At 37.2% G+C, this 25,824-nt stretch overlaps 1 protein-coding gene across 1 annotated transcript in view; it reads right to left on the bottom strand.

Moving 5' to 3' along the window:
• Positions 1 to 952: 952 nt before the first annotated feature.
• CSMD1 (CUB and Sushi multiple domains 1) overlaps positions 953 to 25,824 on the bottom strand; it is a 2,061,182-nt gene continuing 2,036,310 nt past the window's right edge. Inside the window, exons 59-69 of the mRNA XM_025393463.1 lie at positions 24,918 to 25,091; positions 24,168 to 24,341; positions 22,837 to 22,910; positions 19,373 to 19,484; positions 17,585 to 17,764; positions 16,240 to 16,284; positions 13,030 to 13,191; positions 12,156 to 12,268; positions 11,235 to 11,322; positions 5,332 to 5,464; positions 953 to 1,612 (exon numbers count right to left, since the gene is read on the bottom strand). Of these exons, the coding sequence (XP_025249248.1) occupies positions 1,453 to 1,612; positions 5,332 to 5,464; positions 11,235 to 11,322; positions 12,156 to 12,268; positions 13,030 to 13,191; positions 16,240 to 16,284; positions 17,585 to 17,764; positions 19,373 to 19,484; positions 22,837 to 22,910; positions 24,168 to 24,341; positions 24,918 to 25,091 (1,415 nt within the window). The 3' untranslated portion in view covers positions 953 to 1,452. The remainder of the gene's footprint in view (positions 1,613 to 5,331; positions 5,465 to 11,234; positions 11,323 to 12,155; positions 12,269 to 13,029; positions 13,192 to 16,239; positions 16,285 to 17,584; positions 17,765 to 19,372; positions 19,485 to 22,836; positions 22,911 to 24,167; positions 24,342 to 24,917; positions 25,092 to 25,824) is intronic.

Here is a 25,824-nt window from a genome sequence, read left to right as displayed (position 1 = left end):
ATACCGATTTTATTTGTACCATAACTTTTCATTTACCTGTAATATAATTTAAACCTGAAAAGTCACTGAAATTACCTTTCCATCTGGAATTATAAAGCATGAAACAAATAACAAATGAATGTATAAAATATATCATTGTGAGAGGACAGTGTGTGTACTTTTTCCTTCCCTCTAAAAGAACACTTAGTATTTTGATCCTGAACAATTTTCACTGAGTTCAAGGTGCTACTGTGGTATATTGTCTTTCAATGCAATATCAAAGATCGGTGGCACACTAAAAGACAAAAAAAAAAAAAACAAAAAACAACAGAAAACAAAAAAACTGCAAAAGGGAAGGCTGCATTGTGAGTTAAAACTCACAAGTTCAACAACTATCTAAAATAAATTACTATTCACAGTTTTACATGGCAAACAGAAATTTCTGCAGACCCCCTGCTATTAAGTAGTATCGGAGAGACAGTAATTGGATGAGGATGGTACCAAAGGAGGAAAACCTGGGAAATAAGGAGGCTTCTGTTATTTTCTCATTGGACCTCTTCAATGAATTCAACACATAAATGGAGCTAATTGAAGCAATAATAAAATAAATCTCTTCAATACTGTATTTCCTTTTAAATCTGTGCCATATCTAGGAATACTTTTCCCTAACACTCCAACTAAGCTGATGGTGGAATGGTTAGCTTGATAATATGAAAGAATGCTTATGTACAATGGATAGTATGTATAAACCCTGTGTAAATAATTTATTTTTTATCAGAATCTTACGTAGTCATTCATAACACACTAGTGCAAAAAATTGTGCATCAAACATTCTGCGACAGAACAGCTGATTGGGAAATTTGCAAACATCCCTAGAGATGAACACAGGGGAGCTGTGAGGTCCTCAAAGCTTGCCAGGTCTCGGAAGGACAGAGTGAAGCCTTTGTAGGTGTGTGCCTCTATCAGAAAGGTGTCTTCTTCCAGAAAGCTTATTATTTTATTTTTCTCAAAGTATTCATGTTCATGGGGGTTAAAAAAAACACACACACGCACGCACAAGAGAACACATATTGTGGTGCTACCATTTTGTCACCGCACCCGAAGGACAGATCCACGAGCCCAGAAGATTGCATTGAAAGGCATCCCAGCAACACAGAAATACGAAAGTCTGAGGCATTGAGTACGACGTGTCAGCGTGACGTGGCAGTCTTCCTGGAGTGTGCCTTGATGTCAAACAGGTGCAGCCAGGCATTTAGAACCCACTTTCGGAATGAAAACGCAGGTGTACTTTGATCCGCAGAAGACTCTGGCACATTTCAGTAGAGATCCCCGCTGCATGTATGCCAGTAGACAAGGTTGAAGATCGCTGCAGTAAAGCCAGAGTGGAAGGGAGAGTGGTATATGGCACCAAAGGAATCACTGCTTGTCCATCAGAGGTATGGCTATGAATCAGTCCTGTTGGGGCACTGAGGGCTATACCACTGTACAGACTGTGTTCAGAGTTGTGTCAAACCTCACAGCCTTGGCTTCTGTGGGTTTTAAGTTTGTATCATACATGGGGTTTTCAAACGATGCTTGTCCATTGCTGTTTTCATGCCCAGCATAGCCATTGTATTGAACTTTTGGTCTCGTTCTAAGGAAAACAGAAAACAAATCATTAGAATCCTGGTTTCAGTTGGAGATTTAGCAGCTGGGACTGGGTGCAGGAGACAATGTCTACAGAGCAGGGAGTTGTACAGCCAGGACGTTTGCAAAGAAGGAAGGCGTCCACACCTGCACACCTGTCAGTTTATTTGTTTAAATTGGTGACTGGGAATATAAAATGGGTTTTAAAAAGTGAAGCAATTTCAAAAACTAAATAAAATTTTTTTGAGACAGGGTCTCACTCTGTTGCCCAGGCTGGAGTGCAGTGGCACGACCACAGCTCACTTCAGCCTGGACCTCTTGGGCTCAGGCGATCCTCCCACCTCAGCCTCCTGGGTAGCTGGGATCAAAGATTTATTTATGCTTCCTACAAATGCCCCAGGGAAATTGGGAAGGTCCCAAAGGCTGAATTTGACTGGTTTTGTTTTGGATGTCTATTTATCACTGATAAGTTATACAGCCTTGGTTAAGTCACAAAACTGTCTACTACTCTGTAAAATCAGGTTGTGGGCATATGCCTAGCCTTTAGGGCTGTATGATTAAACTAAATTTCAAGTTTAAGCTTTTAGTTCACTGTCGTTACTAATATTCACAAAAAAATTATTTTTTATTTTGTCTCTGTTGAGTTAAAAATGAATCTGTTTATAAAAAAGGAACTATACTCATTATTAAACTATTATCACATTTTCTGGTTAAAAGAAAACCCGTACATACAACCTATGATAGAGAATTAGAGGATTTTCAGACTGAAAAGACAGAATCATGCCTGGTCTGGCTCTGGCTCCTTTTATTCTTTCCTTATTCCAGAAGAAATCAGATAAGAAAAATGTGCCACGTGGCAAAAACAGAAATTTAATGGACATAAACATGCTCCAAAAACATCATCTGACATCGGGTGTCAAGAAACTTCTGCCGAGTCATTTTCTAGTAGATTTCCTTATGTTACACATGCTCATCAAGAAAAAGAGAAGTAAGTAGTGCATGGCCCTGAGAAAACGGCAGAACTGCAATTTGTAACTGCCCTTGGAGTGGGAGAGGTCGACATTGCGCTTGGAAAATGCGCCAGCAGCAGCGATAGTTAGCAAACAAATCCAGCCCCTCGTGAATGAAGTGAAGACCTGGCTAAAATGTTCACTCAATCGTCTGGATCACAAGCTGTCACAGTCCCTTCACATCTAGGGAAATGCAACCCCAGAGTGGAACTGGCGGCGGCTGGATGCTGACGTGCACGCGTGCAGCTGCACCTGGCAGAGGGCTGTCAGGACCTCGGGCTCTGAGGAAGCAATTCCCCACATGCAAGCAACAGACTCAAAAATGAGCAGAAACAGGGTTTTTCTGGAGGAATACAGAGCCAATTCATTAAGAAATATTTATGTCTGTAGAGCCTGAGAAGCCAGTGTAGAGGGTGCTACAGGCTTGGTGCTTTCCTGACCAGGTAGTGAGAACTTGAAGGAAATGAATTGATGTGCTGCTGGCAACTGAGCCCTGGACTTCCTTGATTTTGCAAAAATTCCACCATCCCTCGCCCCTATGGCACGAGGGATGAAAAGACCCAACAGACTGAGAAGTCACAGTGGCCTCGTAGCCGCCCTCTTGAGAGCTGTGAGAAGGAAGAGCTTCCTTCATATTCAACATGCAGGGCAGCCTCCTGGTCTTGGTGCAGCGTCAGGATGGGAGAGAGTGCAGGTGTGATGATGACAGATTCCCCACTGGCCCAGAGGAGGCATCAAGTTTACATAAAAATAAGTGCTGTGTCCCTTATATCTGGCTCTGAAATCTGAGATCTCTTTCCAAGGCACTGCCTTCATGGAGACACCCAACTACTCAACATTGACAGGGAAGATGCTCAGGTTTAATGACTAAAACTGGTGTGTATGTTGAATATACCCCCCAATGCTACATTGTCTTAAAGTTAAGATATAATCAGAAGTCATATTTATGTATAAATATGCATATATAATTATGTGGGGTTATCTTTTTAAAGGCCAAGACAATCCCAGACTTACATGAAGGTTTGCATCTTTGCAGGCAAGTTAACGGAAAACAGCTTTAATGGACTTGACCCTTTCCTTGGGGTTAATGTGGATGCCAATCAAAAACAAAAATAAATTTGTAGGAATTGTAAGTTCCTACAGTATGTGTCTCTATAAGGATATTATATGACCCTGAGGAACCTTTGAAAGAAGATACATTTTTAGTGCATATCCCTTTAAGAAGAGAAGCCCCTCTAATTATGGCATCTTATTGGATAAGGTAGTGGCATATCCTTCTACATTTACTAAATTTTAAACTAGTCCTGAGCAGAAATTCAAGGATAAGGCTCATCAGACTTGTGTGTTTTGGGTATTTTTTCTTCCAAAAATTAATACAGATGTGCCAATCTTTCATTTTGTAAATATCATCTGAAATGTTTTTTCACTGAGTCATATTCTTAAAGAAAGAACATTACCAGCCATAGGGAACTGAAGACGTAGGTACAAGCAGCTAATACACCTTTGAAGCAACATTCTCTCTACTGTGTACTTCAAAAGTGACTACAAGAAAGCACATATTTAAAGAGGCTATTTCATGAGTTATTAAAAAAATATGACAGTTTTTCTGTTTTCTGTTAACCAGAATTAAGTGAAATATCTGTATTATATACTGATATTTATTTAACCTATGTAATTTTATTTCAGGGGATCATAATTTACTTCTTATTATTTGTAGTTAATGCTACCATTTCAAATAGTATTTTAGAGTAGTTTGGCATTTCCAGATTCCTCCAGGAATGTATTATCCATATACGGATACAATGTACAAGGAGTTTATAGTTCCTCCAAAATAATCCTTTTTTTTTTGGCATCCACATTCATCCCAAGGAAAGGATCTAGTTCACTAAAGCTGTTTGTCCCCAAGTTTTGATATTTTGCAGTTAGTAGAGTTTTGCAAATTAATGGATATTCCGAACAGTTTTTCAAGAGATGGAACATCTATATTGCTTACTGCATATAAAGAGCTACATTTGTATTTGTTGAAGGAAGAAATCAATGAAACAATTATCAATCACAGATTCACAGAGTTGAAAGTGGCCATAGAGAACATTCTGTTCAACCTTTTGCTGGAAGGTTGAAATACCTTCTAAAGGTTCTCATGGCTGGCCATGGAGCCTGAATATAGAGATAGAATCCTTTATTTCGTCTTTCAATTGAACATGAAAGAAAAAAACTATTTCTCAACTCAGTCATTTATTCTCTTATTTCTTAGATGTATCCTGCTTAAAAAGTAGGGCAGAAAACAACAAAAAAGACAACAAAAAATCTTCACAAATAAGCATTGTTAGTGTAAGAAAGAGCACTGCTCTCACTCATAAGTGGGAGCTGAACAATGAGAACATATGGACACATCGGGGGACGACACACATTGGGGCCTGTGGGGGGTTGGGGGGAGGGAGAGCATCAAGAAGAACAGCTGATGGGCATTGGGCTTAATACCTGAGGGACGGGCTGATCTGTGCAGCAAACCACCATGGCTTACGTTTCCCTAGGTAATAAACCTGCACATCCTGCACATGTACCCCAGAACTCAAAATAAAAGCTGATTAAAAAAAAAAAGAACATTGCATAGTAATATAAAATACGTGTGCATGTGAGCACGAGACCATGCCCATTACTTAAACCCATAGTTTACACTCACAACATTCTCAAATAGATGGTGTTTCTGCAGTACCTGTGTTTGTAGAGGTAAAATGCAAACCCTGATAAAATTAGAGCAAAGAAAGGAACCAGAATGGCAGCCGCCACAGAGCCACTGCTGGTGCCGTGGTAATGATTCGAAGAGTCTTGATCTGGGTTTAAGGGATCTGGAAGATAAAGGAAATATTCAATTTGTTGTTACTGTACTCTGCTTGAAGAAATAAGTATGATACATTTTATAAATGGATATGAACTCTACAAGAAGCAGACGGAGTTACCATTTCACAGGAAACCAACTGATATTCTTTTCTAAAGATTTTAATATCCATTTAGTGACCAAGACAAAAAACTATTTCCTACTAATCATGGAGAATACTACGAAAGAGTCCCAACATTTAAAATGTGAGAAAGGCAAAAGGGTCACTTTACATCCTGACTTTTGTTTATAGTTATAGGTATTTTCACAAAAACTAACTGAAAACATTTATATATGTTTTCTATATTCAGAGGTCAGTAATATTTGCTGTTTGTTTCTGTCTTAAGGCCAGACTCAGCAAAATATGTCATTGAAATTATGTAAATATCCCAGTTATGCATACAAATGGCATTGCATTCTTCATATGTGAATAGGATGGTGCTATCTGATCCGCCTTTATTTTAGGTAGATTCTGAAATTCACATCAGAATTTAGAAATACTCAAAAAAAAATATAGTTCAACGTCACAATGCAAGTTTCCATGAAGACACAAAATAATGCTAAAATACAACTTTTTAAATTAATTAATTATTTTTTCTTTTTTTTTTGAGACAGAGGCTCACCCTGTCGCCCAGGCTGGAGTGCAGTGGAGCCATCTCAGCTCATTGCAACCTCCGCCTCCAAAGTTCAAGTGATTCTCCTGCCTCAGCCTTCCAAGTAGCTGGGATGACAGGTGCCCGCCACCATGCCTGGCTATTTTTTGTATTTTTAGTAGAGATAGGGTTTCATCATGTTGGCCAGACTAGTCTCGAACTCCTGACTTCAAATGATCCGCCCACCTCGGCCTCCAAAAGTTCTGGGATTACAGGCCTAAGCCACTGCGCCCGGCCTAAAATATACCTTTTATCCATTAGAAAGGAAGGCAGATGTAAATACTTCATGTATCATGAAGGTGATAGAATCATCCATTCTATAATACACGACTATGGAGTGTCTCATTGCATGGTACTGAGAGGAAAGCATTAAAAATTCAAATCCACAAATATTTATTAAGCAGCTGTTGCCAAAGAAGAAAACAAGTTCTTGAAGAGTGTACTAACAAAATACAATTTCGAGATGGATTTGGCCTAATTGCATGGAGTCACTTAATGCAGGTGTGCAATGAATTATGATTGGCGTCATCTCAATATAGCAGAATTGTTAAGAAGAAGCTGATCTGGTTTTCATATTTCCAGAATTTATAAAATGTCAAATTCAAAGAGATGTTGCTTTATTTATTGTTATATAAACCAGAAATGCAAAAAATCAATCAAATATTAAAAATCTTTAAATCACTATTTGTATCAACATTCTTTAATTTTCATATAAAAACTTTCAAATGACATTATTTGCCATTTGCTTCAGTCGATGTAGGATTATGACTGCCTACAATATTAACGTCCAATAGGAACATATTTCGAAATAATGTTGGCTTTTTACAACTACATATCTTTTTGAGATTTGTCCCATCATCATGCAAAAGGAAAATGCCAGACGTCTGCTCTCTTGCAATCTGAGCACCCAGGTTATGGATGTGCAGTGAGTGAGGCCAACTGGATGTTCCCACCCCAGGCACTGTATTGGAAGTGAGGGATGCAAAACATTCTGTGATGGTTTAAAATTTGTTCCATGGGTGAAGGGGTTCTAGAACCCTGGGGACAACGTAAGTGTGTGTGTGTGTGTGTGTGTGTGTGTGTGTGTGTGTGCGCGCGCGCGCGCGCATTGAGGGTGGTCCCAGCAGCAGCAGTGGTGGCAGCAGTGATGTCCGGTGACCAGGGGTGGTGCTGTCCAACAGAGAGCAGTGGTGCCCTACTCAGATGGCACCAACTTCATGGGTTGGTTGTGAAAATCATATGTTAGTACATCTCAAGGGCTTACAACAATGCCTGGCACAGACGGAATGTTCACTCGGACTCAGAGTCACAAAAATAGAAGCTTACTGAAGCCAGGGTTTTTGTTTTGTTTTGTTTTGTTTGGTTTGGTTTGGTTAGCTTTCCTCTTGAATCCTCAGAACCTGCAACAAAAGCTAGAATACAGTATGTGCTCAATATATATTTGCGAAATTTTAAAAGTTTTGTCTTTATAGCATTTCAGCACCCAGATATGTTTTAGTTTCCATTATGTTGCCACACATTGATCTCCAAGTTTCCGTAATTCTGGGACTCTCTGTCTCCTTCTTATAAATGTGTATTCTACTTACATTAACCATAGTTACTGTCTTTTATCTGAAAACAAAGCTACACACTTTTATCCATAATAGATATCAAAATTCAAATAATAAAATGCTGGAAAATCTACCTGTCCCAAGACACCTCACATGAAAACAAAGAACACCACATAAGAAAGTGTTTGTGAATTACATAACCAAACGTACTGTGAGATTATTACATGTCTGCAGCTCCTGATTAATTTCAGTCACTTACCCTTGTTTTAATAATTTGAAGGTTAATATACACACATGATGCTAATTAAGATGGCATAAAGGGATATGAAAACAAATAATATAAAGGAAAATTAAAATAATCATTCCTTGCCCTACAAGGCAGTTCCTCTTTAGAGTTGAGGGTTTTAAAAATTGTCCTTCCAACAATGTACTCTTAATATATGTGATTATTTTTCTCTTTCCTCATTTTAATAATTGGTGATATTATTTGCATGTTGCATATGTGGCTTTTTAACCTTAACAGTATATTTCTGAGGCTCTTCCATTGGCATATTTGAATCAGATTTAATTTTTTAAGGTGTGTAGTATTCTACTGATTAGACATAACAACATTTATTTAGCCAGTCTACTGTCCAGGGACATTTAGGGTATTTCTAGTATCTTCTATAATGCTGCAATGCCTCTATCTATGCATTAGCAGGAGTCTACATTATATAGGACAAATCTTCAGAAGTAGAATTATTGACGAACAGAATTTGTGCCTTTTAGTGTTGCTACATCCTACTTAATTGCTCTCTAAAGAGGCACTGCAATTTCATTCAACCATTATCCTACGAGGGTCTTTACAATAACACATGGACAGCGTGTGTGATCCCTCTGCTACCCTCCTTTCCCTCCTCCTCCCGCTCCCTGTTTTCCCCTTTCCCTCCTCCTCTCTCATCGCCCTCCTTCCACGTGTTATTACTGGTTCCACCACTGTTGTGCAACTGTTGCTGCTGCTACTATGGTGATAAATCAAACACAGTATTTAGGTATTTATAAATTTACATTTTTTTACTGAAGAAGGAGGGTGATAAGCTAGGTCATTCAATTTTCTAAAGCTCATTCTTGAAACAAATGCACATCCAGTCACACAACACTTCACGTGGGGGATACATTCCGAGAAATGCTTCGTGAGGCCATTTTGCGGCTGTGTGAGCCTCAGAGTGCACTCACACACCTCGATGGTGTTGCCTACTGCACACCTAGGCTACAGGTCAGCCAGTGGCTCCTACGTGAGTGACGCTGTGCACTATGGCATTATGGCAGCCACGGTGTCACCAGGTGTTAGGAATTTTTCAGCTTCTTTAGAATCTTATGTGGTCACTGGTGTATACGAGATCTTTTGTTGACCAAAATGTCATTATGCGATGCGTGACTATCCTATATAATTCATTCACTTAAGCTGAACACACAATCCAAGGCTTTCTCAGTGTATTCATAGGGTGGTGCAATCATCACCACGGTTTCACTTAGAAGACTGGTGTCCTTCCAAAAGAATCTCAGTACCTCTTAGCTTTAGTCTTCCTCCACCTTCATCGCTACCTTTAGCCCTAGACAACCACTAATCAATGTCCCATCTCTATGGATTTGCCTGTTATGGACATTTCCTGTAATGGATTCATACACTATTTGGCCTTTTTTATCTAGCTTCCTTCATTTAGCATGATGTTTCAAGGTCCATCCCTGTTGTAGCATTCATCAATACTTTATTCTTCTTCAGTGCTAATATTCCATTGTGTGGCTATACTACATATTGTTTATCCATTCATCCATTGATAGACATTTTAGTTGTATGCACATTTGGGTTATTACAAATAATGCTGCTCTAAGATTCATGTACAAGTTTTGTGTGACATATATTTTCAGTTCTTTCAGCTACACATGTAGGAGTGGAATTGCTGGAGCTTACAGTAACAACTGTTTGATGAACTGCCAGAGTGTTTTCCAGAGCAGCTGTATCATTTCGTGTTTCCCCAGCAAAGCACGACAGTTCCAGTTCCTCTGCCTCCTTGCCACCCTTTGCTATTTGGCTTTCAGATCACAATCATCCTTGTGGACGTGAAGTGGTATCCCAGTGTGGTTTTGATTTGCATTTCCCTAATAATGATTATAATCAACATATTTTCATGGGCTTATTGCCATTTGCATGTCTTTAGAGACATATCTATTCAAATCTTTTGTCAATTTCTTATTGAGGTTATTTGCCTCTGTATTTTTCAGCCATAAGAATTCTTTGTATATTCTGGATACAAGTCACTTATCAGGTACACAATTTTATGTATTTTCTCTCATTCTTTGTGTGTATGCTAGGGTTGGGTCACTCAATCTTAATGGGGAAATTAATTTATTGTTGAGTTTCTTATGCAAGTTTTTGCATTAAAGTTGTCTTTCAAGTTAATTTTATTTTAGTATCCACTTAATGACAATCACATTTTTTGGTTTATCTACTGACTAGAAAAAATTAGGAGGTTGTTTATTTTTATCCATAAAAATAGATACTTGCCATCATTCTTAAATGAATGGTTGTTGTTGCAGAATTACTTAAACACAAACTTCTCTAATTAGCTGAAGGGCGGGGGGACTTACTTATGAGTCAAATTATTTTGTAAAGTAAATTTCTTTTTCCTGACAATAACCTCATCATCACATGAGAATACAAATTCCTTGTTGAAGCAAGCTGCTATTTTGTTAGATTAAAAAGAAATGGGGTAATGCAAATAAAATTAGTAATAGCAAACTGATAGTTCAGGTCAAGTTCATTGGATCGGTAAACTTAGACATCTACACAGCATCTTGTACAGCTCACTGGGGTGTCCTTAAACAAAATTACTAGAGCGTGTGCTACATAGAGAAAGGAGGACAAATAACTCCGGGATTTGGCTTAGAGCAAGAGAAAAAACATTACCCATCATTAGTGTTGGTCTAATGCGTTTATTCTATTTCATTACCTCAAAATAATATAACCCAATTTAAAATATAATCTCAGCCATGGCCAACATTATAATACTCTTCTATTTAATAATACTGTAGTTTGAATAGTGGAAGTAAAGTATTTTATGATTAATTATCCTTTTTTTTTTTTTGCCTTTCTACAAGCCAGTAGACATTTTTTGCATTCAGCACTTTGATAAAAGTCTTACAAAATAACTTCATTGTGGTAATCATCACAAAATTGTATACTCACATTCTTCCAAAAGGTGGCTCTGGTAGCAAAGCCTATATGGTAATTTTCTTCTTTATAAAATAATGTGTGAATAGTATAAATGCATTAGACCAACACTATGTCTGGCATATTTATTGCATTATTTCTGGCTTTGTGTTTGTCTATTTTGCTATTCAAAATACTTTTTTTTTCATTCAGCTGTAAAATATGGTAGTCTCTCCCATTATTTTTGTTTAGGTTTCTTTTAGAGTTGTCTTTTCCATTTCTTCTTAGAAAAATCACTGGAAAGCCAAACTGATATTTGCTTTAAAAAATATCCTAAGTGCAACTTACCTTGCCTTTCTAGCTTAAATTTTCCAAAGTCTTTTCCATGAATATCACCTTGAAAGGTAAATCCTCCCCTTTCAAGTCCAGATGATACCTGATATATAGGAAAGAAAAGAAATATAAAGGTATACAAAAGGATGAATAATATCTTCTTTTAATATATCTTTTAATATAACTGTTACAGCTCATATTTAGATACTACTGGTTAAATATTTTATTTCTGCCACTCCTTTTGGTGACACATTTATAGTTAAAGATCAGAAACCAACACAGAAGTGAACTTCACCTAACGTATGTAAATCTCACAATCTCATTTTGATCTTGAAAATGATAGTAAATTTTACAGTATATCCATATGGTAACTACACTTTCTAAGGGAAGACAAATGTATGAATTAAGAAACAATCTATGTTATGTAAAACTGGCTGTGTGTCCCAGCTACTGGGCAGGGTACATCATGTGAGGCTGTCTACCCTTAAGTCAGATAGTGAATTAGAACACAAACAAATGGTTAACTTGCAAAGAAGGGTGTTAAGGGGGACGTCTTAAGTCTCTCTATTTATCTGGCAATGATTTCTCTTAGAACGAGCAGCGTGGTTATCAAGTGGTCTTAGAAAATTTCTGGTGGTACCACTCATGATATAATGTAGCAGTAACATCACAGACCCTGGATTTCAGGTCTTGTTCTGCCCTCAACTGCAACCACCCCTTTAAGGATGGCCAATTTATTTCTTACGTCTTAGACCTGGTTTCTTCCCTTATAAAATGAACGAATAAAATGACCACTCTGTCAACAAGAGGGGCGGCTGAGTTTTCAAGGGGCACACACAAGACAGCTCTACTCAGAAGCCTCCAATCCGTAGCCCTCGCCTCTGCAGAGATATTAGAAAGCCTGTGCTTTGTCACAGACCTTACACATGTACTTACGTAACCATCTAGTCCCCAGTTGTCATTTTCAAACTTGCTTACAAAAATATCTGCCGGACCTTTAATTTGAAAAGCTTTTAGGAGTAAGTGGGCCTCCTCCTTCTTGTAAACGCCTGTGAAAAGATCAGCAGGTCAGGCTTACCTTGGAAAAAGTTAGCAATTCAGCCCTTTCATCCATTTGATGTGGAATGTGGTACAGAGACGATAATATCATAGATAATAGAAAACTCAAACAGAAATTGTATTTTTATTTGTGAATTTTAGCCTCGGAGCTTCTTTTTTCCCCTGAAAATCTTCCTACATCCTTGTCTATCTTGAATAGGTATAATCCACTCCACTAAGTTCAAAACCCTTATTCCACAGAAAGAATAAATAACAACATATTTGATTTTGCTAATTAAAAAATCTCTCTCTAAAAAAGTACACAATAAAAATACTTATATCACAGAATTAATGTAAGAATGAAAAAGATAATACACATACGGTGCTTAAAATACTGTTTGCCATATAAATCAAGGCTGTTTTATTGTGTGATGATTTTAAAAATCTCATGATGAGCACATGAGTTAAGAAAAAAAGGATTAAAAAATAAAGTTTGGAGACATGCATTATCTATATATGAATCTCAGATTCTTGATTTAATATGGGCATAATTTTGAGCAAATCAGTTCACTTTTCTGTACTGGTTTTGTAATCTTTAAAATGATAAAATAGTACCAACCTCTCATGGCTAGGGAGAGGCTCCAATGAGTTACAGTATATGCAAAGCCAACAGAACATTAATAATTAATACTTACTAGATCACCTCTCTGTGAAAAGAGAGCAGGTCTATTTCCGCTCACACCATGCATTTAGTGATTTCTTCGGGACCTACCTGTCAACCTCAGCTCCACTTGCGAGGCTTCACTGAAGGTGGCATTCACCTTACTGCTTGTGGCATTGAACCAGTCAACAGTTAGAGTGGCGGGTTGCCTTTTCCCTAAATATTCATAATATCCCTTCCACACTGAATTGATGAAAAAGACGTCTGAAGGAACTGTGGGAAGGGGGGAAACAGATGAATGTCAGCACACACACAAACAATAAATTCAGACGTCATTAAACATAGAAGGCATAATACTGCTTAGTGAGTGATCACAGATGAGGGCAGTGATGAAGACAAGGGGAGCCTAGTGCATCGCTGTTCACAGCATGTGCAAAACTCAAAAGAAGCAGGTGCGAAGATTATTATGGTATGCAAGTAGACATTTGTGTTTATGGTCTTATTTTTATTATTATTATTATTAGAAGCCAAAGCATACCTATTTTAACAGCCCTTCCAAGGTCATAGGGTATGGTGAATTAGGACTTCTAACATTAGTTTAGTTTTTACTGTGCTTAGTAAGATATATGTTTATCTGACCCATGAAATCACTACTGATATTTCAATAATATCCAAGTCTACTCTTTGAAAGACTTGGAAGGCTCAGAAGAACTGATATATATCATTTGACAGCAATGCCCTATCTTGAAAAAGCTTACATATCCCAGCACCAACTGCACTGGATATTCCAGCACCACATGGACTTATGAAGACAAAGCCCTTTCATTTCAGAGTCTTTCTTTTGTAAGTAGTCAGTCCCTCTCATTCACACTCTTCTGCTCTTCTTTAATCTCTTTGTGTAAAATATTCCATAAGTAAGAAAAGATGGGCTCAATAATTTCAAATGTTTCTTTCATATATGTCTTTTAAATTCAGTAATAAAAGACACAGTCTTTTTAAAGCATAGAATTCATCGACAGGAAAACTCGCAAAGATTATTGAGATATTTCCTCATGCTTTCACTGCTTAAGAAAAAAATAAACTTATTTTTCATGTGTTTGTTTAAAAATGTGTATAAAATCCTGCCATTTTCACACATGAATTGTAGTGTATAAATCCACATGATGATTCCAATGTTCCTTTTTGTTTTCTGCCTTATGATGTGTATGAATTATTTACTTAGACAAGATTCATGATAAGCATAATTGGTCAAAACACATTGCTTGAGTTGCTAGGTGGAAATGAAGATTCATGTCTCCCTAACCTATTTTTTAGAAAGTCCATTTACAGTTGCAAATAATGAGGACAAAAGTATATTGTGCCTATACCTATGCTTCTCTTTTCAGCCCAGTTGGCCATTTTCTTGTTTTCCTAGGCAGGCTAAACCTATAAAGCTTGGCCTAGCAAGAGAAGGGTTAAAGAAGAACAGAAGATAATAGCTTCCTTTGGCCTTAAGTAGACCCCACCTTCTCATAATAATAGTGATAAGAAAATAAGTTAAAAACTCATCTATCCACACAAGTATCTAACACATTAGCTTACAAATCACTGAGTTTAGACACATCTACTTAGCCATTGCCAGCACCACAGAGACCCCCATTTTAATCAGCAACTCCAAAATAACTTTATTTTCCATTACTAAAATTAATAGCCTTTGAAGCACATAAAAATGTTTTCCCTAATTAGAAGTTATATGCTCTTCTGAAGTTACTAAACCACTTGTCCAAGCATTCACTTAAGGTAATCCTGTTGAAGTTTCACAGGAATGGGCCAGGCTTGGCTGGGTAGGGTAAGATACAACCAGTGTCTTAGAAGTGGCTTCTGTGTATTAAATATGACCACGAGCCATGTGGTAGAGGTCATCTTTCTGGGTCTTTATAATTTCACTTGTTGCTGGCAGCCTGCAGTATAATGCAGAAGCCACATAGCTGAGATGTACTACAATGTACCACCTTGATGAAGAATCACATTCTATTAGCACTTCCCTTCCAAGAGCATAAGAAAAGGAATATTGATAATAATGTTTGCACCTACAAAAGGAGTGTATAGAGATTTCAATATCTTAAACACAAAATAAGCAAATAAAAAACAAAACACACACACAACAATAATAACAAAAAGAGACTGTGTTTTCTTCCATTGAAGAAAATGTTGCCTGGATAAAAAGCTTTGACTTCTGTATGTGATTTTTAGGTGATATTTAAATAAAATAGTCTAGAGAGATTTTAAAAATATTTTATATTCTTTAGTATGCAGATTGGAGAAATTCCTTTAGTCATATTGGCACATTTTTCTTTGTCTAAGAATTAAGTGTGTAATACAGCATCCTGACAATAGCATTACAAATACTCTTTCCATGTTTGATTCTAAAATAGAGCTTATGTCCAAAAAAAAAGTGTTAAAACCTGAATAAAGAAAGTACTAGTCAAATGACCTTATATATTTACAAGGGATTTCTCTTTCTGATAAAACAACAACAACAACAAAATACCCAACTTAAATTAATATAATTTGGGATCCATTTTGTTATTTAAATATAATTTAAATTTAAAACACAGATACAACATGCCAGATGATTTTGTATCGTGAAAACTTTCCTCGGGAAATAGGACAAAACACAGATAGAACATGCCAGATGATTTTGTATCGTGAAAACTTTCCTCGGGAAATAGGACAAAACACAGATAGAACATGCCAGATGATTTTGTATAGTGAAAACTTTCCTTGGGAAGTAGGACTGCATTTTTGCAATTTGCTACATAATGCATTTAGCAAAAGGCACCACATACAACAAAAAACTATAATTAACATCTTAGAAGGCAAAGGATGCCTGAATGAATGGAGATACTTGGAAAAAATCGGGCTCCATATTTGAACTGTTTGCATTAACAACTTACGCTGTAAAAATGCCTCATTGATATGAGCTTCCTCATTTGGAGGAAGAAAATCGCAACCCTCTTTATAAGGCTCTCCATTATACCACATGGAATGATCAGTGTTTTCATTTCTCCTGCCAAACGCGGAAGGCACGTTTGAATGAAACAGTGTGTGATAACACCAAAGATTTTCTTTCTAAGTGGAGTAATGTTATTTCATTAACAAACCATTGTTGTGAAATACACAGAATTCTATGTAGGCTTAGTGTTTTAAATAATTGAAACATTAACTTTGTCATGGACTAACGGATTCGGAAATTTAAATGTTGAGAATTGTTTCATTGTGCAGAGTAGAGAACAAATCACTTTATTTGATTGAAATCTATAACTGTTCTGGTATACAAACCTGGAGTTTTAGTAACTGTTTCATTAACTTCTCTCACTCCTTTACCTACAAGTAAAAAGACAAATTATCATTTTTTAAAAAAAACATTTTTGAGTAAGTTTGAAAAAATGTCAAATTGAAGCAATTTTCCTTCTCCAGATTTTTTTAATGTACAAAATATGAATACCTTATACATATACATTTTAAACCCATGTCTTTACAGCAGAATATTCTTGGTGTTTGTGGGAAAGAGAGTTTAAGGATGAAAAATCAATGTACATCTATCTACGCATATTTCCATTGAAAGTGCTACAACAGAGAGCCTTGCAAAGGAGGGTGGCTTCTATGACTTTCCTCATATCCTACTTGGAATACCCTGCTACATACGAAATAACCAAATAACCACGATGTTATAGTCCCTCTTGATTGTCCAATACCCCACCCAAATCAATGAATTTATACATTACTATTGAAAAATTCAAAATTATTTCCATTACAGAATGTTCATTTTGGTCTATCAAGTTAGATTTAAATCATAATTTCTTAGCTTTCACAGTTTTATATCAAACTACGAATCACCATTTTAAAAGTTTTCATTCTTCTATTTCTAAGAGGGAAGGGCAAGGGAAACAAAAGTCTCTCTAAAATCCCTAATATGAGAACTATAAATAGGCTCCAGGAAACAAAACCTAAGGTCACTGACTTTCTCATGTTCCATCATTTTTGGTTTATGCTGTTTAGACTCCATGGATTTATAAATTACATACAGGGGAGAACCTGAAAGTTTGGCTATCATCAAAGCTGACCCAGGCTGATGATTGTCACTTGTAAACACACAAATTGGTAATTAATGGATCGTTTCTATGTGAATTGCTTTTGTCATTTTACAAAGCAGAACCAATGTCAGGGACACATAAACTTAGGTTTTACCACAAACAGCATGTGGTCTTAAAAATAACCACCTATATATTCTTGGATACTTGGTGATATTTATTCATTTTCATCTCTAAGAACTACTTTTCCTGAAAATATACCGAGTATTATTTTCCTTTTAATTCAGAATGCTTTTCTTTAACCAAATAGCTTTTCTTTTTTGGCTTAAAATAATACAATGATTGTATTATGTACTAATTGCATACTAATTGTACTATACATCCACTTGGCTCTGCCACCGTTGCATCAAACACTGAGGATACACACGTTCACGCACACAGCTCACGCACATGAAGCAGGACTGAGGCAGGTGACGATGCTGCAGCCTCAAGCTCTTACTTATGGGTTTCTCACATGGACACTAGCCTGATGGGCAGCCGATCCTTTCCCTTGCTCTTTGGAAAAGTATGCCACTCCTTGATCAGTAACTTACTTTTACACACAGGCGACTTTCCTGTCCATTTCATGTCTGCTTTACAGGTTCTGTGCTCAGATCCACCTGCGAGGAAAAAGCCTGGATGGCAAGTGTACACTAAGGTGTAGCCGAAAGTAGGAAGATCGATGGCTCTCACGTCTGCGTGCGCCGGAGTTTCTGGCTGTCTGCAGGCATGGGCTGAAACAACATTAGGAAACACTGAGACTTTGTTTACTGTAAAGTCAGCACATGTGTCTAGAGAAATGAATAGACCAAAACAGTTTGGAAATTGTTATGCAGTCAGTCATACATATATATTACACATATGTATGTCATGTTTTTGGTAGAGATGAAGTCTTGCTATATTGTCTAGTCTGTGCTAGAACTCCTGACCTCAAGCTATTCTCCTGTGTTGACCTCCCGAAGTACCAGGATTACAGGCATGAGCCACTACACCCATCCAATGTATATTTATACATAGGTAATTATGCACAAAGATTTAGAGTAGAGATCATAGCTTTGAAATAAAAAAAACACTTCTGCTATACTACTAAAATAAATATGTTAAAGATCCTTAAAAGCCCAGTCTTACAAATTATACAGACCAGTGAATATTTAGATATGCCTTGATTTTGTTCTGGTGGAAACCAGCAAATTTATTATTCAATTTCATTAACAATTGTGGTAAAAATTTCATGTGTATTTAGAAACTTAATATATTATAGATACTTATTTTCTTTAAAATATAATTTAGGAATAAATGAGATTGTAATGTATACTCTGTATCTCAAACCACTCCATTCCTTATAAAGTTTGCATATATGCCATAAGGACTGGCATATTATTATAAAACAAGTTTAGAATTTTAACATTGTGCATGCAGTTGTTTTGAGTATTGTCACTATTTCACTAATGAGTAACCATAACCAGTACCTGATATGATCAAACTCCATATTATATATAAACACATGCATATATGTACGAGTGCATGTATATACATATATATGTACATATACTATCAACATATAATTTGAGTAGTGATTTAGAGCAGAGATGATAGTTTTAAAATAAACACACCCAAAAATCACATCTTATATACTATTAAGATATTTTTATAACATTCTACTAATGTTTTATTTTTAATATAGTAATAAGACACTGTATTTCACTAAATTGAGAGTGAGTGAAATGAATAATTCATGTACTACCCATCCATCCATATATTTTTCCTAATTATCATGATTAAGTCACAAAATAAAATGCGATCCTTAAGTATGTATTTGAATGATCAATTCATATATACTCCCTAATTATAGCGAGAATAATCTTTTAAACACTTCTACTTAGACTCTGACATATGACATTATTCAGTTGACCCTCTCTTTAGTAATTTGATGTAAATATCCTAGAAGAATAATAGCATGGACAAATACGTTTTCCCTCTAAGACTGTTCAATGTAATGTTATTCACTTATCTTCGGTTTCAAGCAGTTTCTCAGACTTTACTGTGCCTTAGAATCTCCTGGAGTGCTTGTTAAACTAAACTGTCCTCCTTCTCTCCTCCCTGGCTCCCTCCAGAGTCTCTGGTTCAAAGTCAACAGTGGGGCTTGAGAACTGACGTCACAGGCCAACGTCCAGCCAAATGCTTAGGCTGCCAGTTCTAGGGAACCAAACTTTGAGGACATCCAAAGTTTAGGATTGGGGAGTTAAAAACAATTTCTTATTATTTCCCTTAGTGGTAAACACTTCCCAGACATTCACAACAGATAGTTTACGTCAGATTGTGGTGGAAGAAATCACACTTACGTATACATTCGGTCTGTATCCCACTCCATGTTAAATTGGCGAGGCAGGTGCGAGTCGTGGAACCTTGAATATGGTAGCCTTTTCTGCACCTGAAAAAAACCGTGCTTCCAACCTAGAGAGGAAATCCAATACTAGCTTCAGAGGCCAAGGAAATATTCGAAGTATCAACTGGTGATACTTGAAAGCACATGCCAGGGTAAAAGTATAGCAGCAATTTTTCACGTTAATGTCGAGCCATTGTCTAAATCAACGTGTACATTATAGCTGCATGTTACAGTGTTACACACAATGTGGATTGCTCAATGAATAGTGTGAGATCTTTGTGAATTTTGAAAATTTAGAAGGCTGTTTGGGTGAAGAAGTTACACCTTTTCTGTTTTAGAGTTCTTTATTTTTTGTTTGTAATAATTATTATTTCCTTTTTCATTTTTTTTCCTGCCACTCACATTTTAAACAATTGGCATTTATTAGAAAATTACTTTTGTTAGCACTCCTAGGGGACTGGTCAACTCCTGCTCATACAGAGGCCACCAAAACTCTGTCTTTCTTACGCTTCGAACTGTACAAACTATTTACTGTTGTCTGCATGTCTGGGGCATCTTCCTCACCAGGTCTTCACAAAGCTAACCCCTACTAAATTCTCTGTGCTTTGCTTAAACTGCACATCCTCTGCAGATTCTTCTCTGATCTTCCAAGAATGAATCACGTGCTGCTCAAATGCGTTTCCCCAACATCGGATGTTATCTGCGCCACTCACTACAACGTCTTGGAATTGCCTGTATATTTATTTACCTGTGTGTGTTCCTAATTTAACCAGAGGTGCCTTGAGGGGCAGATTCCTGTGATCTGTAAATATCTTTTTTAGAGAATGAGCTCTGGTCCATGTGTTGAGGGGCACCAAAGATCGTCCATGTTCCTGCGTATCCGCAGCATGAGGCCAGCATGACCCACGTACAAAGGAAGCAGCCCCCAGGGAAGGCGGATTTGCATTCGTGACAGCTTGGCTTGGGACCAGATTGTTTCTTTAAAGCTTGACTTATGAGAGCACATAAGTGTACCAAGTTAGAGTCCAAAGATTTGAATACCCCATTTGTTTCTTGCTCTGAGAAGTTTAACCAGTTATTTCATTCCCTGTGTCTGCCTTCTCATAGGAGTAAGCCCATACCTCCCTCGTTGGGATTCTGGGAAAATAGCGAGAAGTGAAATGCAAGAAAATAGTTGGTACGTTGAATAGTGAGAAAGGATATCAGGAGAAAAAAAATGGTGCTTCTAGCACTTGATACAGTGGAAGTAGGAATTTATAAAGAAAAGTGCAAATTTGATAAATGTCAAATCAATAGCTAATTTAAGATTCAATGATGGGAAAGAGTTGACTCAGTTACTCTTGATTGATTGACGATTGATTTAAACTTTAGAGTCAGGGCCTCTCTCTGTTTTCCAGAGTATAGAGCACAGCGGTGCAATCATAGCTCATTGCATCTTTGACCTTCAGGGCTCAAGTGGTCTTCCCATCTCAGCCTTCTGAGTAGCTGTGACTACAGGTGCACCTTAACAAACCCAGCTGATTTTTTGCATTCTTTGTAGAAATAGGGTCTTGCTATGTTGCCCAGGCTGTTCTCAAACTCCTAGCCTCAAGTGATTCTCCTGCTGGGGCCTCCCAAAGTGCTGGAATTACAGACGTGAGCTGCTGCTCCCAGCACATTTCCTCTCTGTCAGGAATGGTGTCCATCAACTCTCCGTGTAAGCATGTTTGCAATTCCAAACAGACCTCCTGGTAAACATGCTGCCATTGTCAGGAAGGTCATGGACAACCTGTATCATTTACTGGCAGAAAGCAAATAGAGTCTCCTTCTCAATAAAAAAAATTTTTTAGCAGAATATACCAAGCCACTCTAAATTGATTATCATACACTAACCCTGGAGCTATGGGTTTCGGGGACACGCCTGGCTGGAGAATGGGAGCTAGTCATTTAAGCTGCATGATTAACATAGCCTAACATGGGGACATTTCACACTGAAACGGCTCACTTTGTGTAAGTAATGTTTCAGCATATGGTGCTAAAGAAAACAGACAAAAATCTCATCGGTTACATTAAAATATTCCTAATATTTTACATTAAAATATTCCTAATAAAGGAAGAAAAAAAAAAAACCTTTGGGGAGAGCTGCATCTCACGGTCTCAGTCATGTCCTTAAAAGAAGGTGTCTGAGCTCTTTATCAGTAAATCCTGCTGTTGGATAAAATCTATTATTCACATTAGTGTAACTGATTGGTTATAAGGAGGGTGAAGGATTTATCCAACTCTGTTAGTGTTATATGATAACTATATATTGCTATGTTGCCAAATATAGTCATCATCAACTTTTAATTACTATAAGTTGTACATAGGCAAGTTAAGACTTGCTCAAAGCAATGGTGATCAAAATTTTATTTTTCATAGTGAATCAGTGAGAGCGACAACCATATATAGTATTTTCCAATATTCCTTGACAATTTGGCATTCAATATTTATGTACCTGAAAGTATTTACTTGAAGTTTAAGGCAATATTTGAGACATAATAGAAAACGTGCTAGAGTTAGTATATTAGCTCCCTGTAAGGATTTCCACTGTAGGATGCAAAAGAGCTACAAGGAAATGGCCACTGTGTGTCAGAGCGGGAAAAATGGGAATATTTTCGTGCTCATGAGAGATGGGGAAAGTGGCTGAGGAAGATGGTTTTTTATTCTTAATTGATGAGATCCCTAACTTGAAGGTAGAATATATATTTAACTTTTGTTTTCAAAGTCATGCAACCAGAGAACAGTGAAGTTATGGCAGTACTTAAGATGGTTAAAACATTTTATTTCAAGCTTCATTACCTTCCACTTTTAGGTATTTCTCCAACATTCACTGAAGTGGTAATGCTCATTTTATTAAAAGTCAAATGAACGTTCCAAAGTGATATTTAGTATGTTAATAATTCATAGAACTTCAAAGCTCATGTGGAGAACTAATTTCACAAGTAAGTTTAGACTACGGGGCTAACATACATTTTCTCCTGTTTCTGTCTCTAGAATTTAATATTATTTCCCCACTATATCCAGTCCCAAAGTGGAACCTTTTATGGGTAGCTTATCAGGGACAAGTTACCCCAATTTGAGAATTGCCGTGTGAGTTTAACAAATAATAGAAGCATGCATGATTTCAAATAGAAATTAACATAACAGTTGCTATGTTAATTTCTATTTGAAATTATGCATCATTCCATTATTATCTAGTAAGATACTAGTAAGTATCTATTATCTAGTACACACTGGTTTTGACAGTTAAAAACACATGTAGAAATCCCCTTTGAATGAATTTTATTCAGGTGAATATAACATGAACAAGGTACGATATAAAAAAAGCACTCATATATGTTTAAGTAACAAATATATTTTATATTTCCAGAAAGAAAACATAGTAAATTCATAATGAACTACCTCATAGCCTCTGGAGCTATTCTGTATTCCAAAGTGTGGCGTGCCAGGGTCTGGGCAGGTGTTATGAGCAGGATCTGAAATTTGTGATTTAAAAAGAAAACAGGGCACCAGATAGAGTTATTGTGGGAACTCTAACAGCTTTTACTGAAAGGCCTCATGAAATAGAGAAAATTTTGTTTTGAGAAATGTGCAAGATGTTTTTCAGGAAAGTTAAAAATTAAATTGCTACTTTTATCTTCTCTTCAAGACATCTTCTTTGGATGTTAACTTTTAGACTTTAAGTAGTTCAGTATGTTCTTTTTATATAAGAATAAGTACATTTTTTCCATTCTCTGGCTTTTTTTTCGATATATTTGTTTGGTCAATCACATACTATCTTCAATAATGATCGATCACCATCTTTTTGTTTATTAGGATTCAATTAATGACCATCTCATTTGGTTACCCATTACATTATTCTGAATTTCTTTAATTAATTTTCCTCAACATTTCAAAATGAACAATATATTTAATGCTTCAAAATCGAAGCATATGGAAAACCAAGAGTGACATTTTTCAAAAAAGGTAGGACTTGGGTAACCCAGTGGCACTTCAGCTCTCTTATTTGCTGCTCTGCAGTTGCCAGTAGAAAAACAAAATAGATAACTTCTTAAAACTTGTTATCTAGAGCAACTAACCTACTAGGGGGAAGAAAAATATTTTTAGTGTAGAGATAGCTACTATATGGCAATAGTTTAAATCAAATGACAGCAAATATTCCTATAATTAGAAAAAAATGCTTCAGTGACAATATTTCTTTAATACTATCCTTATTTTACACCATTCAATTTCTTAGAAAATAATCAAGACTAATTATTACTTTTTTACTAAAAACTTGTAGAACACCCATTATTCTGCTTAGTCAATCTCAATGAACAAAATTAACACAGTGATAAAACTTGACTCTGCAGCAATAAAACAAGAGCAAGACGGTCTCTCTGGTGAGGGCTGCTTTAGAGAATGTTCCTAACGGCACCTTTCCCCTAAACAATGCAATTGGCAGTGAAGGTAGACAGCAGAGACAGCCACTGAGGTCAGACAACAAAGTTGAGTAGCTACTTTAGCAGACTTCTGACTTAAACTCCAAACATAGCTTGAATGACTTAAAAGAGGAGGCACATCAGTTTAGCTGATTAGTATGCAACCCTATTCAGTGCCAAGAATATTACCTTTACAGAAAATTATCTACAGGAACACTATCTATGTAATCACCAATGACCCAATTTCGGAGTGAAATGTCCTCATCCCCCAAATACCCCCAAACATCACCAGGGCAGTATTATAATTATTACCAATGCACGCGGGTTGTATGCCGCTCCACATGCCGTCAGCTTGGCAGATTCTTCTTGAAGATCCCACGAGTATAAATGGAGATTTGCACTGGAAGAAGACTTCGGACTTATAGGTGAAACTTTTCCCACTAAGTCGCCCTTCGGCGGGGATGCCAGGGTCTCCACAGAACACAGCTATGGAAGATAATCAGGAAGAAGTCAGCCTTCAATGTCCCTGGATCAGCTTAACCAATTGAGCTTGGTAACTAGTTTCTGTTAAATCTTTAGCTTTAACCATTAAACAAGAAAAAGACTAAAAGGAGGCCAGGCACGGTGGCTCACACCTGTTATCCCAACACTTTGGGAGGTGGAGCCAGGCTTGAGTTCAGGAGTTCGAGACCAGCCTGGGCAATATGGCGAAACCTCATGTCTACAAAAAGTACAAAAATTAGCTGGGTGTGGCGGCATACACCTGTAGTCCCAGCTGCTTGGGAGGCTGAGGTGAAAGGATGGCTTGAGCCCGAGAGATCGAGGCTGCAGTGAGCTATGACTGAACCACTGCGCTCCATCCTGGGCAATAGAGTGAGGCCCTGTCTCAAAAAAGAGACTCTGCCCTTAGGCAGCACAGTCTCAAGTTTGAGTTTTTGTGTATTTTAGGGCTATTACTACCCACCAGGAAGGTCCTCAGATTGTAACCTTAGGATGTGCCCTGATTATCCGTCCCTGTTACAGACCTATAGTGGGTGGAACAAATTCTGCTGTAGAACTTACGCAGGCACTGGGGGACCTCTCCTTTCCATACCCCGCGACCTTCACAGGAGAGGATGGCAGAGTGAGAGAGCTGGTAACCGTCCACGCAGCTGTAACTTATGCTGGAGCCCCAGTGGAAATCAGTCCCCTCCACTGTTCCATTCTGCACGGGTGGCGGCTGAGGACACAGCACGGCTGTTTTCCAAAGAACAAACAAGATCAACATTCCGGAGCTCCCGCTGCAGCTGTGATGTTCAAACGATTCACATTTTAATTTTACCTGAATTACAAATGACATCTACGTAGGTTTCTTTAAAATCAAATAATAAAAGAATTGCCAAGGAAGACAGGACATCCAAATAATAAACCTTTTTTTTTAAGAATATTTCTTCATTAATATAGATCAAGTATATAAAAGCAAAGTCAAGTCAAAACATATAACACTGTAAAAGAAAACAGGATTGAACATGATATTCTCAATATATACAAGGCCAAGAAAGGAAGAAATGTTCTTGTTTAATTTGTGTCTTTTTATGATGGTTCCCAAGGACAACTCGAATGAGGATTTGGTCAGATGACACAAAATTTATAGGCACAGATGGTAAGAATTTTTCCGGCCATCTGTATTTTTTATTTAAAGATGGCATATAGTTTCCAAAAGACACAGTCGGTCCATCTATTTACTGAATATATTTTTTTAGAAATGCCTGCACAGTTAAAGAAGATTCTGTAAAATACCATTCAGAAGTGTTTCATCACGGCCTTGGAGCCTGATGTCTACTTTACGGGGCTGAGAAGCAAGAACAGGGTTTCTAGGGAGGATTTCCCCGAGGGCGATGTCCCCACAGATCCACCTTCCCCACTCCAGAAATTATACTAAAATGCACCCCAGGGGGCAAAAATCCAAAAACCACTGTCTAAAATCCTT

Source organism: Theropithecus gelada, chromosome 8, assembly GCF_003255815.1.
Source record: "Theropithecus gelada isolate Dixy chromosome 8, Tgel_1.0, whole genome shotgun sequence".
Lineage (NCBI taxonomy): Eukaryota > Metazoa > Chordata > Mammalia > Primates > Cercopithecidae > Theropithecus > Theropithecus gelada.
This window is presented reverse-complemented; position numbering and strand designations above follow the sequence as displayed.